At 33.4% G+C, this 11,416-nt stretch overlaps 2 protein-coding genes across 4 annotated transcripts; one reads left to right on the top strand and one right to left on the bottom strand.

The window, feature by feature from the left end:
• Positions 1-397: 397 nt before the first annotated feature.
• On the bottom strand, positions 398-4,519 carry LOC100805844 (protein SUPPRESSOR OF GENE SILENCING 3). Of its 3 annotated transcripts, none has more exons than XM_026125887.2 (6): positions 4,442-4,519; positions 2,666-3,618; positions 2,191-2,485; positions 1,728-1,945; positions 1,129-1,277; positions 398-920 (listed from the first exon to the last, which is right to left on the bottom strand). In XM_026125887.2, the coding sequence occupies exons 2-6, from the start codon at positions 3,599-3,601 to the stop codon at positions 689-691; spliced, it is 1,830 nt and encodes a 609-aa protein (XP_025981672.1). In that variant the 5' UTR covers positions 3,602-3,618; positions 4,442-4,519; the 3' UTR covers positions 398-688. The 3 variants fall into 3 exon arrangements, with proteins under 3 accessions (XP_025981672.1, XP_006597331.1, XP_040865788.1); XM_006597268.4 differs by having other exon boundaries at positions 4,246-4,498; XM_041009854.1 differs by having other exon boundaries at positions 4,353-4,491.
• A 2,599-nt stretch (positions 4,520-7,118) lies between these two features.
• On the top strand, positions 7,119-10,858 carry LOC100797522 (transmembrane protein 87B). The gene is made up of 5 exons (XM_003547512.5): positions 7,119-7,497; positions 8,462-9,383; positions 9,497-9,592; positions 9,933-10,069; positions 10,475-10,858. Exons 1-5 carry the CDS (start codon positions 7,280-7,282, stop codon positions 10,650-10,652), a joined length of 1,551 nt encoding a protein of 516 aa, XP_003547560.1. The 5' UTR covers positions 7,119-7,279; the 3' UTR covers positions 10,653-10,858.
• Positions 10,859-11,416: the final 558 nt, after the last annotated feature.

Raw genomic sequence — 11,416 nt, 5'->3', positions numbered from 1 at the left:
TTTCATTTTAATTTAATTATATTTTTAGTTTTTATTTGGTGTATGATTCCTCTAAAGTCTAATCTAAAATACACTAGTTTTTTTTGTGCATTGCCAGCATACAGGCCATAAAGAGAGCGGGCTTTTGGTTTCATTTAACACACGTAAGAAAGGCAGAGAAATTTTGGTATATAACTCGTCAACATATCAATATGTTAATAGTTCCATCATCTCAACATAAAAATAATGGATTATGAACATGTATTTTGAATTTTGCAAAATCCTGCGTTCAATTTACTTCCATTTCCAATTGAAGGTAAAATCCCGATGTTAACAACTTTGGTATTATTCAGTATGAGTCTCAGACTAATTCCATTTCAAACTATACATCCAAAATTCCCTACAGTAAGACAGTAACTTTAATCAACAGAAAATTTATATTCGAAACCATTTGCAAGCAAAGCATGCACGCTACATATATAATGAGAGCAAAACTATATCAAGTATCAATGAAAATGGAACCAGAATTTTGGTGCCGGTGGGGCTTGTTAACTTTCTCACTTTTCAACTTTCAAAATAAATGCAAGAGTAAACCAAAAGAAAAAAGTATAAATTCATGGAAAATGTGGCAGAGCACATAACATGTACTCTGCATGATCTGTATGCCTGTGGATGCTTTTGGCTTTTTCCATTTCTGTGTATGTTTTCCTTAATGATCCACATAACAGTTTTCTTCTTGAGTCTGGTTGCAAGTGTACTTGTCCATGAGCTGCGTCCGTTCATTCTCTAACTCCTTCTCAAGTTCAACCTGCTCTTGCCAATGCTTCTTCTTCAGAGCCAACCTTTTCTCTTCATGAATTTTTATGATTTTCTCTCTCTCTGCCTCAAACTGCTTCATCTCCTTGTCTTGGGGCTTCAGGAAACAAGAGATATTTTCTACCCTGTTGATAGAGGATGGATTAGAAAATGCCAAACGCCACTGAGAATTTCGCTTCAGAAGGAAGATAGATTAGAATATTGCTTGCTAATCACTTAGTTGAGTATTATCTAAATGGCAAAAGAAAGTTAAGATATATGTAGTAAAAGAATGATAATATGAAACACGCTCGGAAATTGGAATAATGCACAATTAGGGAATATTAGATGTACTTGTCCTCTTTCTCAGAAGATTCTCCGCAGGACTCTTTCACTTTTTCTTGCATTGCCTGCTGTAATTTCACAAACTTATCTTCCTTTGCAGCTATGGCTTGTTGAATGTCTAGGATTTGGCTCTGGAAATTTTTTTCTAGTGCATCCATCTAGAAAAAACAAAAACAGTATATCAAAATGATCAGTTGTAGAAAGACTTTTTACATAATTCAGAAAGCTACTACCAGAATCAAGAAAGACAAATTTGCAAATTTGTAAAAATCCTTCCCAGAAAAGATCACACTAAAAAAATTATACGTCAATATATGCTTGAGCAGACACCAAAAAAATGGAAGTGAGAAATACAGAACAAATAAATCAAGTTGTAAGAATAAGTAAAATAGCTTTAACTTATCGGTTTGGTTTCTCATAGATATCATATTGTTTCATAAAGACAGCCACCATTCACCAGCATATATGATTACCCTCAAAATATAAAGCATTGTAACCAATTTTATGCATAAAAGTTTTCAATTATATGATAACAATCAGAGCTTCTTGCAAAACCCAATGAGCACAACAACAATAATATTAATTGAATTTCAGCCACATAACCTTACCTCCTTATTTTGTTGATCAACACGGTTTTCTTCGGTTGTCAAGCTTAACTTCTCACTTAATCTCAATAAAGAGTCTGCACCTACTTGTGATTTGATTTGTTCTTTGGCTACCATGCTCTTATAATAGTCAAGCTTCCGACTATCATCATTAATATGTTTTATCTTGCTCTCAACCATCTCTTGATATGATCTCATTTCAAACTTCAATTTTGTCTTTCCTAGAGAATATAGATGTATCAGAACTTTAATTTAAAATAGTAAATGATTGCCAAAGAGAAGAAACGCAAAAATAACACCAGTTTCCCTCTCTTTTCCTAAAGAGAATAGACGATTGCCAACTAAGAATTACTAAACTACCAAACTCTAAGGAAAGTAGAGCTGCCATATTCAAGTTGATCACCAATTATCTCAATAAGAAAAAAACTGTATAGGAAAACTGATTAAGAGAAGAAAAAAAAATTACCTCTAGAGTGCTTGTTGAAAATATCTAAATCTTCTTTAGAAGCCAAGTAACCATAAAGTTGGCGCTTCCCACCTGGGAGAAATGGATTCCGATAGCAATCCCAAGCCTCCCTATCTCTTCCTTGCTCTTTAAAATGCTTGTGGAGCCGCACAGCTTCTAGATAACCTGCCGTGGATTCCTCAAAAATTAAGGCACTCATCCCTCGGTGCCCTTGTGGACCATACGAGTGTCGAGCCTTCAATGCTGCATAGTCACAGAAGCAATCAAGGAGTCCTTGGTTCCCCATTCCATTCCACTACAATTGAATTCAATGAGGTGAAATTACACATGCGTGTAAAGAAATAAAAGAAATTCAGCAAGTAGCTTCATACTTGATTTAACACATGCACACACCCACAAAGAGAACTTCAGCGAGTAGCTGATTATTTGATTAAGTGCATACATCCAAACAAGAAATTAAGACAACATCATTTACCTTGTTACTTTCGTCCTGCTCGTATCTTGTATTCATGATGATAACCATTGGGGGCCAAACTATTTCATGATCCTTGACTTTCTTATCAAGACCCTCCCATATATCATGGACGTCACTGACTGTTGTTAATGGAGCTCTTCTCCTGAAACACTCTTCCTCCAAAGTTTCAGCAAACATCCGGTGCAGTCTTGCCCTCTTTGTTTGTATTGTTCTGGAATGATCCAAAAGGGGATGCAGCCCTTTGTACCAATCAATAGCACCAGAACCCCCTTGGCATGCTGGGCAATGCCACTGCCTGTCTAATGAACTTATCTCCTCATTGGTGAGTGCATTTAATTTATCAAAGAAATTCCTGAGCCACTTGCTCTTTTTGCACTGTTCATGGCTTCTCTCTCCAGTATCTGAGTCAATGTCATCTAAAAAACAATCATCATCACTATCAAAAACAATATCAGATCCATTGTCAACAATCTGATCATTGTTGTTTTCACATTGGGGTTCTGGGATTCTCTTATCCTTGTCCTTGCATTCAACATTTTCACAATCCTTGGATGTAGTTGTAACGACTCCAACAGATGAATTTAACCCTGTCCCTCTCTCTGTCTCTGATGTTGGAGATATTACTGACTCAGGAGGCAACTTGTCGTTCAAAATTCCACTTCCCGTCAAAGCCAATCCGTCATTACCCCGCTTTGCCGGCCTCAGCTTCTGAATCACACCTGGAACTTCCCATGCATTTGGTCTAAAATTTTGAGAAAACCAGGGTCTTGGAGCACTGCCATCAGAAATGCTCTGTAACTGCCTTGAGTTGTTTACACTGGAGTCAACAGTTTGCTGAGAATTGGCTACATTCCAGCCCAGCTGACTGTTTTTGGAACCAGATACTCTATACACACTTGTCAACACTGGAAATGGATCAGCACCATCATCAGCCATAATTCAATTTTCACCACCTATCACAGGGAGTTGATATTGTTATTTCGAAGAATATACAAAGGCAACAAAACAGCTTCCAGTGATCAAAATAATGAAGCCTCAGGAGTCATGCAAACAATAAATAAGGAGATGGATGGCTTAACTAAAAAAATAAAATCAAATGCATCTAGCATCGGAAGTTCCCGAGCAAATGGTTTCCCAAGCTAATTTAAATGCAAAGTGTGAAAATTGTCATAAGAAAAAGTTCAAAAATTCCAATTCATGTCAATGAAACCAATTTAATGAATTCATAAACCGAGAGGCAAAACATTGGATCAATTCAATGATAAAGTGAAAACCTTTCCCGCAACTAACATTGGATGTAATTCCAGATGGAAATAGCACACAGAGTCAAGAACAAGTTTGATTGATTACCTATCCCTTAATTCTCAAACACCCCACAAACAATTCTATAAAAAAAAAAAATGGATCCTTTTTTACATGAGGGACAAAGAATTCATTTTTTTTTTCTCATCTGCTTGATTAACTACACACACAATCTCTTTTTTCACCCCCAACAAAGGACCAATCCAGGAACAGAGTTATCAGAGAAATAGCAAATCCCAGGTACATGCATTGAGAATTCATGAAAACAATCTACCTACCCTGTCAACAAAAGAACACGACAGATGGAGCAACAAGAACAAAGCATCTATTTATAACATAGCAGTAACGCATTCATAAGGAGGAATAAAAGTAACGGCAATTGTACTCGAAGAGTTTGGCATGTGAAAGAAGCAATAAGAATTTAAAAAAGCAAAAATGCATGGAATTGGAGAGAGAATGCAGTAGCAGCAATACAGTCTAGTGTATCACACAGTCACAGGCGTGACTGCGTCCTCTCTAACAATTTACTTTTAAACGATCAGAGTGTTATTATTCTTTAACAGATAGTAACGTTTTAAAGATTTTTATTTATTATGTAAAGATGATGGATTTTTTAAAAATAAATCATTAGTAATTATATTTATTTATCTTCCTAATTTTTGCAATTAGAATAAATTCGTGTTTTTTTACTGAAAAAGAAATTTAAAGATTTAATACGACATTTATTTCAAATTAAATAAATTTTAAATAAAATATTATTATTTTTCATTTTTATTAAATATATAAATTACATTTTTAATCTTTTAAACAATATCTTTAGAAACAATTAAATTAGATAATAAAATAACATAAATTATATTCAAAAACATAAATATTTTTAAAAATATAATAGCATTATTAAAATATTTGATAGAAACATCTAAGTAATATTTCATTCATTTTTACTTTATATGTTTAATTAATTTTATATTTTTACTTTACGTGTAATTTTTTTATTATATTTAAATAATTTAGTATTTTTATGACATATTTTTTATTTATTTATATTTTCTATTAAAAAAATAATCATAAATAAACTCTTGTCTTACACCGAATCTATTAAAAAAAATTATATTTACTAAAGTATTAGTTGGGTCACTGCAGCAATACGACAAATGTGGATCTGGGCATTCTTCATGGGACAATGGATTCGGATTTATTATGCTGGAGACTGATTCTCTATCTTCAATTCATCATCAATCTGCTAGTTCTCACCCTTTTGCTATGGTGATTAATGCAAGCATCAAGAACCTGCTCTCTTTCCAATGGAGCCGGTATTAATATTTTATGGGTCCAGTACAAAATCATAAATAAAGGGCCACAAAACTATAAATTTGTAAAAGCTATTGAATAAGTTGGTGGAAATTTAATATTCAATTGCTTGTAACCTTTGAATTTGAGAACAGCCATTGGGTGGGTTATATCGAAAAGTGGAGAGGAAACTGAAAGGGTTTTTTTAATTGATTAGTCTATGAATTAATTAGTCATATTAAAATGATTTTTTTAAAATATTACACCAAAATAAAAATTTGTGAACCCATCCCTCATCATAGTTCAGGGCTGGGCCTGTAATATATTAGCTAAGAAATGTGCTGTTAGTTTAGACCTCTTAGTTAATCATATTCTCTGCCCAGAAGATGTTATTCCTGTGTTGACAATAAATGTCATTGGCACTGTTTTCCTTCGTCTGTAATCGTTTTGTTTTTACTTTCTCCATATGATAAAAAAAAAAAAACAACAACAAGTATTTGTTTTATCAGTTTAATGTAAAATAATTTTATATTATCATCTAATTATTAATCATCGTTTAAATTAATTTAAAATAATTATTTTAAAAATAAAAAAAATTATCATACATAATAAATTGTTATTAGAGAATCGTGTAAAACTTTTTATAAATACATAATCAATTTTCTTTTATTATTGAGTTTAATGTCTATGTCAATGTAAAACAATTTTCTCTTATTTATTGTCATCAATGCTAATTTTAAGTTTAAGAAACTAGAGTTAAACTGAATTATGTTATACCCTAGTGCATACATTATAATTAACTTGGTGACACTTTTTATTTGGATTGAAATAAAAGAATACAAAAAGAAAAATATATTAATTTTTAATTGTAACTATACTTAGAATATCGACAAGACATATAGTAGTGAAATTAGACAAGAGTCCCATAAAACTGAAAGAGAGACAATTTATTTTTTTAGAAAATGAAAATAAATATTGTTATGAGCTAAAAACATTGTTTGGACTATTATTTTATTTAATATATTGGTTTTGTGAACAATGAATTATTCTTTTGTTAATGATGAATTGATAAACTACTTTGAAATGCTAGTGATGTAGTTATATTTTTTATTGTCAAGATTTTATTGGAAATATTTTAGAAAATGTTTCTATTTCTATGTCTTTCTTATTTTTTATATTATTTTTTTATTATCACCATTTTTTATCACGTAACATGTCAACTCACTTTCTTTGGTGTTTAGCGGGCAAAGCCGTCACTAAACAAAATGGGTTAGGAATGTCAATCCTTCTTATTGATGTGGATCAACTCATACACTTTTGGTAGTCCAATGATGGATAATTGCTAAACAAATGCCCTTTATTTCTAAGTATAACTCCTCTTTCCAGCAGCGAATCCATAATTTTTTCCAGTCGAGCAACAAAAATAGTCTATAATATTTTTTACAAAAAAATAATAATGATTTTACAAAATACAAAATTGCATAATAAGAAATCCAATTTATTTTATCTTTTACGTCTTGTAACTTTCTACATTCATTTAAAAAAATGTCTTATGGGGACAATAGTTATTTTTCTATGGTGGCAAGCAAATTATTTAACATGTTTTAAATGAATAAAAAAATTTCTCTTCTCTCTATTATTTAAACTTTTACTTTATCTTATATTACTAAACATTTAATTCCTTTAGGATTATATGGTTGTGTGAAAGAGAAAAGAATAAAAAAAAATATTTGAACTAAAATAGAAAGAAAAAAGTGTGACATACACTACTTTTTGAAAATTTCTTATTGAATAATAGTTTTCTCTCTTGAAGCAAACAGTGTATTAGATATTGGCTATGGGTAAAGGGTGATGACGTGGATGCTCCGCGCGTGAAGCTAACGCCGAGTCCCGTTCCTCCTTGGGAGAGTGACGTTGCAACGATTTCACACACACCGACTCACATGTCTCCTTCTCTTCTCTCTCTCTTTCACTCTGCGCATTCTTTTCGCCGATCCAATCTGAGTGAGAGTGTTTATTGGCATGGATTCAGCATTTGCGAGAACGAGATCCATGTTCTTCGCAGCTTCACTCCTCCTCTACATATTCGCAGTCACCACCACCACCTTCGCATCCATCCACATCTACGATCATGAACCTTTCAGAGAACTCGGCAATTCCTACCTCCTCGCTGGCGGCAGCGAAGGCATCGTCACTTCCCAACCCTATTCCGTCCACGATGATGGCCGTTCCTACATCCGGTAACCTCTCTCTCTCTCTCTCTCTCTCTCTCTCTTGATTCCAGCTGCGAGAGTGTTCGACTCGTCGTCAAACTCTTTACATTGCTCCATTTTTACTGAATGTTGGACCTAAAATGCAAAATCCGTGGATTACTCATGCCTGATTTAGGTGGATTCGTGAACTCCTATGAATTAGGAGGGAAAATATGGACTCAGTGGTTTAAAAAATGAGACGGCGAGAAACTACACCAATTGATCGCTTTTTTTCTGTAGGAAACTACTCTAATTGATGGACCAGAGCTAAATAGAGAGCTTGGCGAAATTAGTTTTACTCATCGTTTTATATAGCTTGGACTAATTAATTAATCTGTTTATGGATGACTCTGCCAAGATAAGATATGAACTCTTGGTTAAGTTAAATTTCCTCATTAGTTTCCTCAAACAATGATTCTAAGTCCTCCTACAAAACCTTCCTCCTAATAGATTAAGAAAGTAGAGAAATGTTAGCAATTCACTATCTAACACAATCTTTATTATTAGTTGAAATTTATTGGAAATAAAAAAAAATTGTGAGTTCCACTTCTTATTTATTGGGTTTTACTTATATTTTGTAGTTTTCAATAAATTTTAACAATGATAGAGTGTGTTGTTAGTACTCGTCATGAAAGTATTGAATGTATTTTAAGTTTCCAAGACATGAAATGTATTTATTTTTTCATTAACATTTTCTTCATAAAGTATTAGGAGGATATAGCATTATTCTTTCTCAAAATTCTGTTGTGATCTATATAAATTAATAGGCCGGGTAGATATGCATCTATGAGGAAACCCCAATATTGAAGCATGGAAAATATGTGTCTTGAGTATTGTTCTTTGAAATTTTAGAATTTGCATATGAATTTAATAATTTATATCTCTTGCATCATCTTTGAGTTATGTGTCAAATATACCGCACAACTCTTAACTATTTTTTTGGGGGGGATAGATTTGAGAATATAACCTTCCGGAGAACCAAAGCTTCAGCCAAGGCACGCGGTTCTGTGCCAGTACACATCATAATTTTTGAGGCTGCTGATCGTAATGATATAGGTGGTTCTGCTTATGGTGGACAACGGGCAATCTGTTGCACTCCTGATTTAGCCAAGATGGGAGTTTGTAAGCAAGGAGAGATTATTAGGAGACCTTCTGCAACAGACATTAATTGGCCAGTCATTTTAGATGTACAATTCAAAGGCAGATCCAAAACTGCAAGTCTAGATTCTCAGAAAGTTTTTATCACAAAGACTGGAATGTATAATTTGTTTTTTGTAGCTTGTGAACCCAAGCTCAAGGACATGGTAATGAGTGGAAAGACAGTATGGAAAAACCCTGATGGGTATTTACCTGGTAGGATGGCCCCATTAAAGAAGTTCTATGTATTTATGACACTGGCTTATGTTTGCCTTAGCATCATTTGGTTTTTTCAGTATGTGAGATTTTGGGATGATGTACTGCAACTTCAGCACTGTATCACAGCTGTCATTGCTCTTGGATTGTTTGAGATGATTCTCTGGTATTTTGAGTATGTCAATTTCAACAATACTGGAATGAGACCTATTGTGCTCACAATATGGGTCGTCACTGTTGGGGCTATAAGAAAATCAATATCACGACTTCTCATTCTCTCTGTCTCAATGGGTTATGGTGTTGTGCGACCCACTCTGGGTGGTCTTACATCAAAGGTTCTTTTACTTGGAATAACTTACTTTCTAGCATCGGAGTTACTGAATATTACTGAATATGTGGGGACCATCAATGATGTGTCAGGAAGGGCAAGGCTTCTTCTAGTTCTTCCTGATGCTTTCTTAGATGCATTTTTGATATTATGGATTTTTACATCTCTTTCAAGAACACTGGAGCAGTTACAGGTATCTTTTCCTCAAATTCCTATTACTTTGCAGCATACCTATAAATTCTCTGTTTTGAATCTCTTACTATCTTGTTTTTTCAATATTTTTTATTTTGTGTGTGTGGTTCTCAGGCAAAACGAAGTTCTGTCAAGTTGGATATATATAGGAAGTTCTCAAATGCATTAGCAGTAACTGTGATCTCCTCAGTTGCTTGGATTGGATATGAGGTAAGGCTTATATTTAGTTTATTTTATCTTGCACAAAAAGTAGCATGTACTTCTTGTAATGAATAACTGAAATTGATGTTTTATCCACCAAAAAAAACTGATTCATATTTCACTGTTTGGACACTGCACTGTTGCAAAACCAGTGAAGAAAAAGAAAAATTCCTGGTTTTAATTGTGTTTGGCACTTTGGCTTCCATTTAGTTGTTGTAGAAATTTTTTAACACTATTTAACTATAAATTGTTACGAAATGTTGTTTTCTCATGGAAATTTACTGTCATATTGCTTTCATCTTTCAATTTGTTATCTGGGTTGCAATCACTGCTAATTTTTATTTTACAGGTATACTTCAAGGCTACAGATCCTTTCAATGAGCGCTGGCAAAGTGCTTGGATCATCACTGCATTCTGGGACATTCTAGCATTTGCATTACTCTGTGTTATATGCTATCTCTGGGCCCCATCCCAAAGCTCTCAAAGGTGAATTGTATTACCTAGTGAGATAAGGCTTTTGTTGTTGTTGTAACATGACATTTCATTCCCAACATTTATCATTGGTTATATTTCTATTTTAAAGTGGTTCATTAAATGAATCTCAAAAACAATTAGGCTACAAGCTTTTGAAATTTATGGCTCCTCTGATGAGATTGCCTTGTCATGAGAGGAAACCTTTATTTCTGGCTACCAGTTGAACTTTGTGCTAGCTTCATCCATTAAGAATTATTTATTTATATTTATGTCATGCTAATGTTGCTGTTATGTTGTTTGGCTACTGGCTAGTTGTAGTGGTGAGAAAACAGAATTATCACATCATTTCATGTTTCAAATGGCTTAGGGATGAGTCTCACTTCTTATGTTTGATTTGCCTCTGCAATCGATGTATAGGTATGCATATTCGGAGGAAGTGGGAGAAGATTCTGATGACGAAGAAGCTCAATCTCTCACTAAGGGAAAGCAGGAAGGTCAGGGTGAACTAAGTTTAGTTCGGCAAGAGAAGAATGGTGGAACTGATGGATCCTTTGATCAAGAAGACGAGTCAGAAGAGGAAGATAAAAGGGAATGAGCGCTTAACAGCTTTAATTAACCGCACTTGCTCTGTTTTTATAGCTGTGTTTCTAAGTCTTGTATCACAACCCTTCACGAGAAGTGTTGTAAAATTTTGTTCATTTGTAGCAGAGTAGTTAGAATACGTTTTATTGTGTATGGAATTAATGTATAACAAGTATTGCACATGCCGATGATCAATTTGCTATCCAATTTTTTCCCTCACGCTTGTGGACTTCGAAATCTCTTCGATTGTTGGATTAGTGTGTGTGTATAATTAAAAGAACAGACAAGTCTCTAATGTGTCATGAGTTACGAACTTAATTACTTCCATTTTTACCAATGATTTTATGTTTTTGGTATTAAGTTTATCTACTATTTATAATTCCATTGCTTACTGTTTAGATTTTTGCCAATTTCCACTACTACCTATGTTTTGATAATAATAAATACTACATTATTATTGACATTAAAATATTACTATTGATGTACCTTCCTGGTATTTTATTATACTACTAGTAAACCATTTGATTTCTGCTTTGGTGTGTTTATGCATGTTTTAGTAGAAGTACTAAAACTAAGAACTTCCTTAAAAAAAAAAAAACTGAGAACTTGTATGATATATAAATGTGTGGCAGTACAATATAGTATGTGATTGGGGTAAACTCGAGTTTTCTCTTGTGCGCAGTGTGCTAACAATTATATGTGAGAACTAATATAAATTTAAGCACAATAAAGTTTTTATCATTAGGAGTTTCACATGATTAATCTAAGTAAATATAT

This window comes from Glycine max, chromosome 15 (assembly GCF_000004515.6).
Source record: "Glycine max cultivar Williams 82 chromosome 15, Glycine_max_v4.0, whole genome shotgun sequence".
Classification (NCBI taxonomy): domain Eukaryota; kingdom Viridiplantae; phylum Streptophyta; class Magnoliopsida; order Fabales; family Fabaceae; genus Glycine; species Glycine max.
Note: the sequence above shows the minus strand (reverse complement) of the source record. Positions and strands in the feature narration are given on the sequence as shown.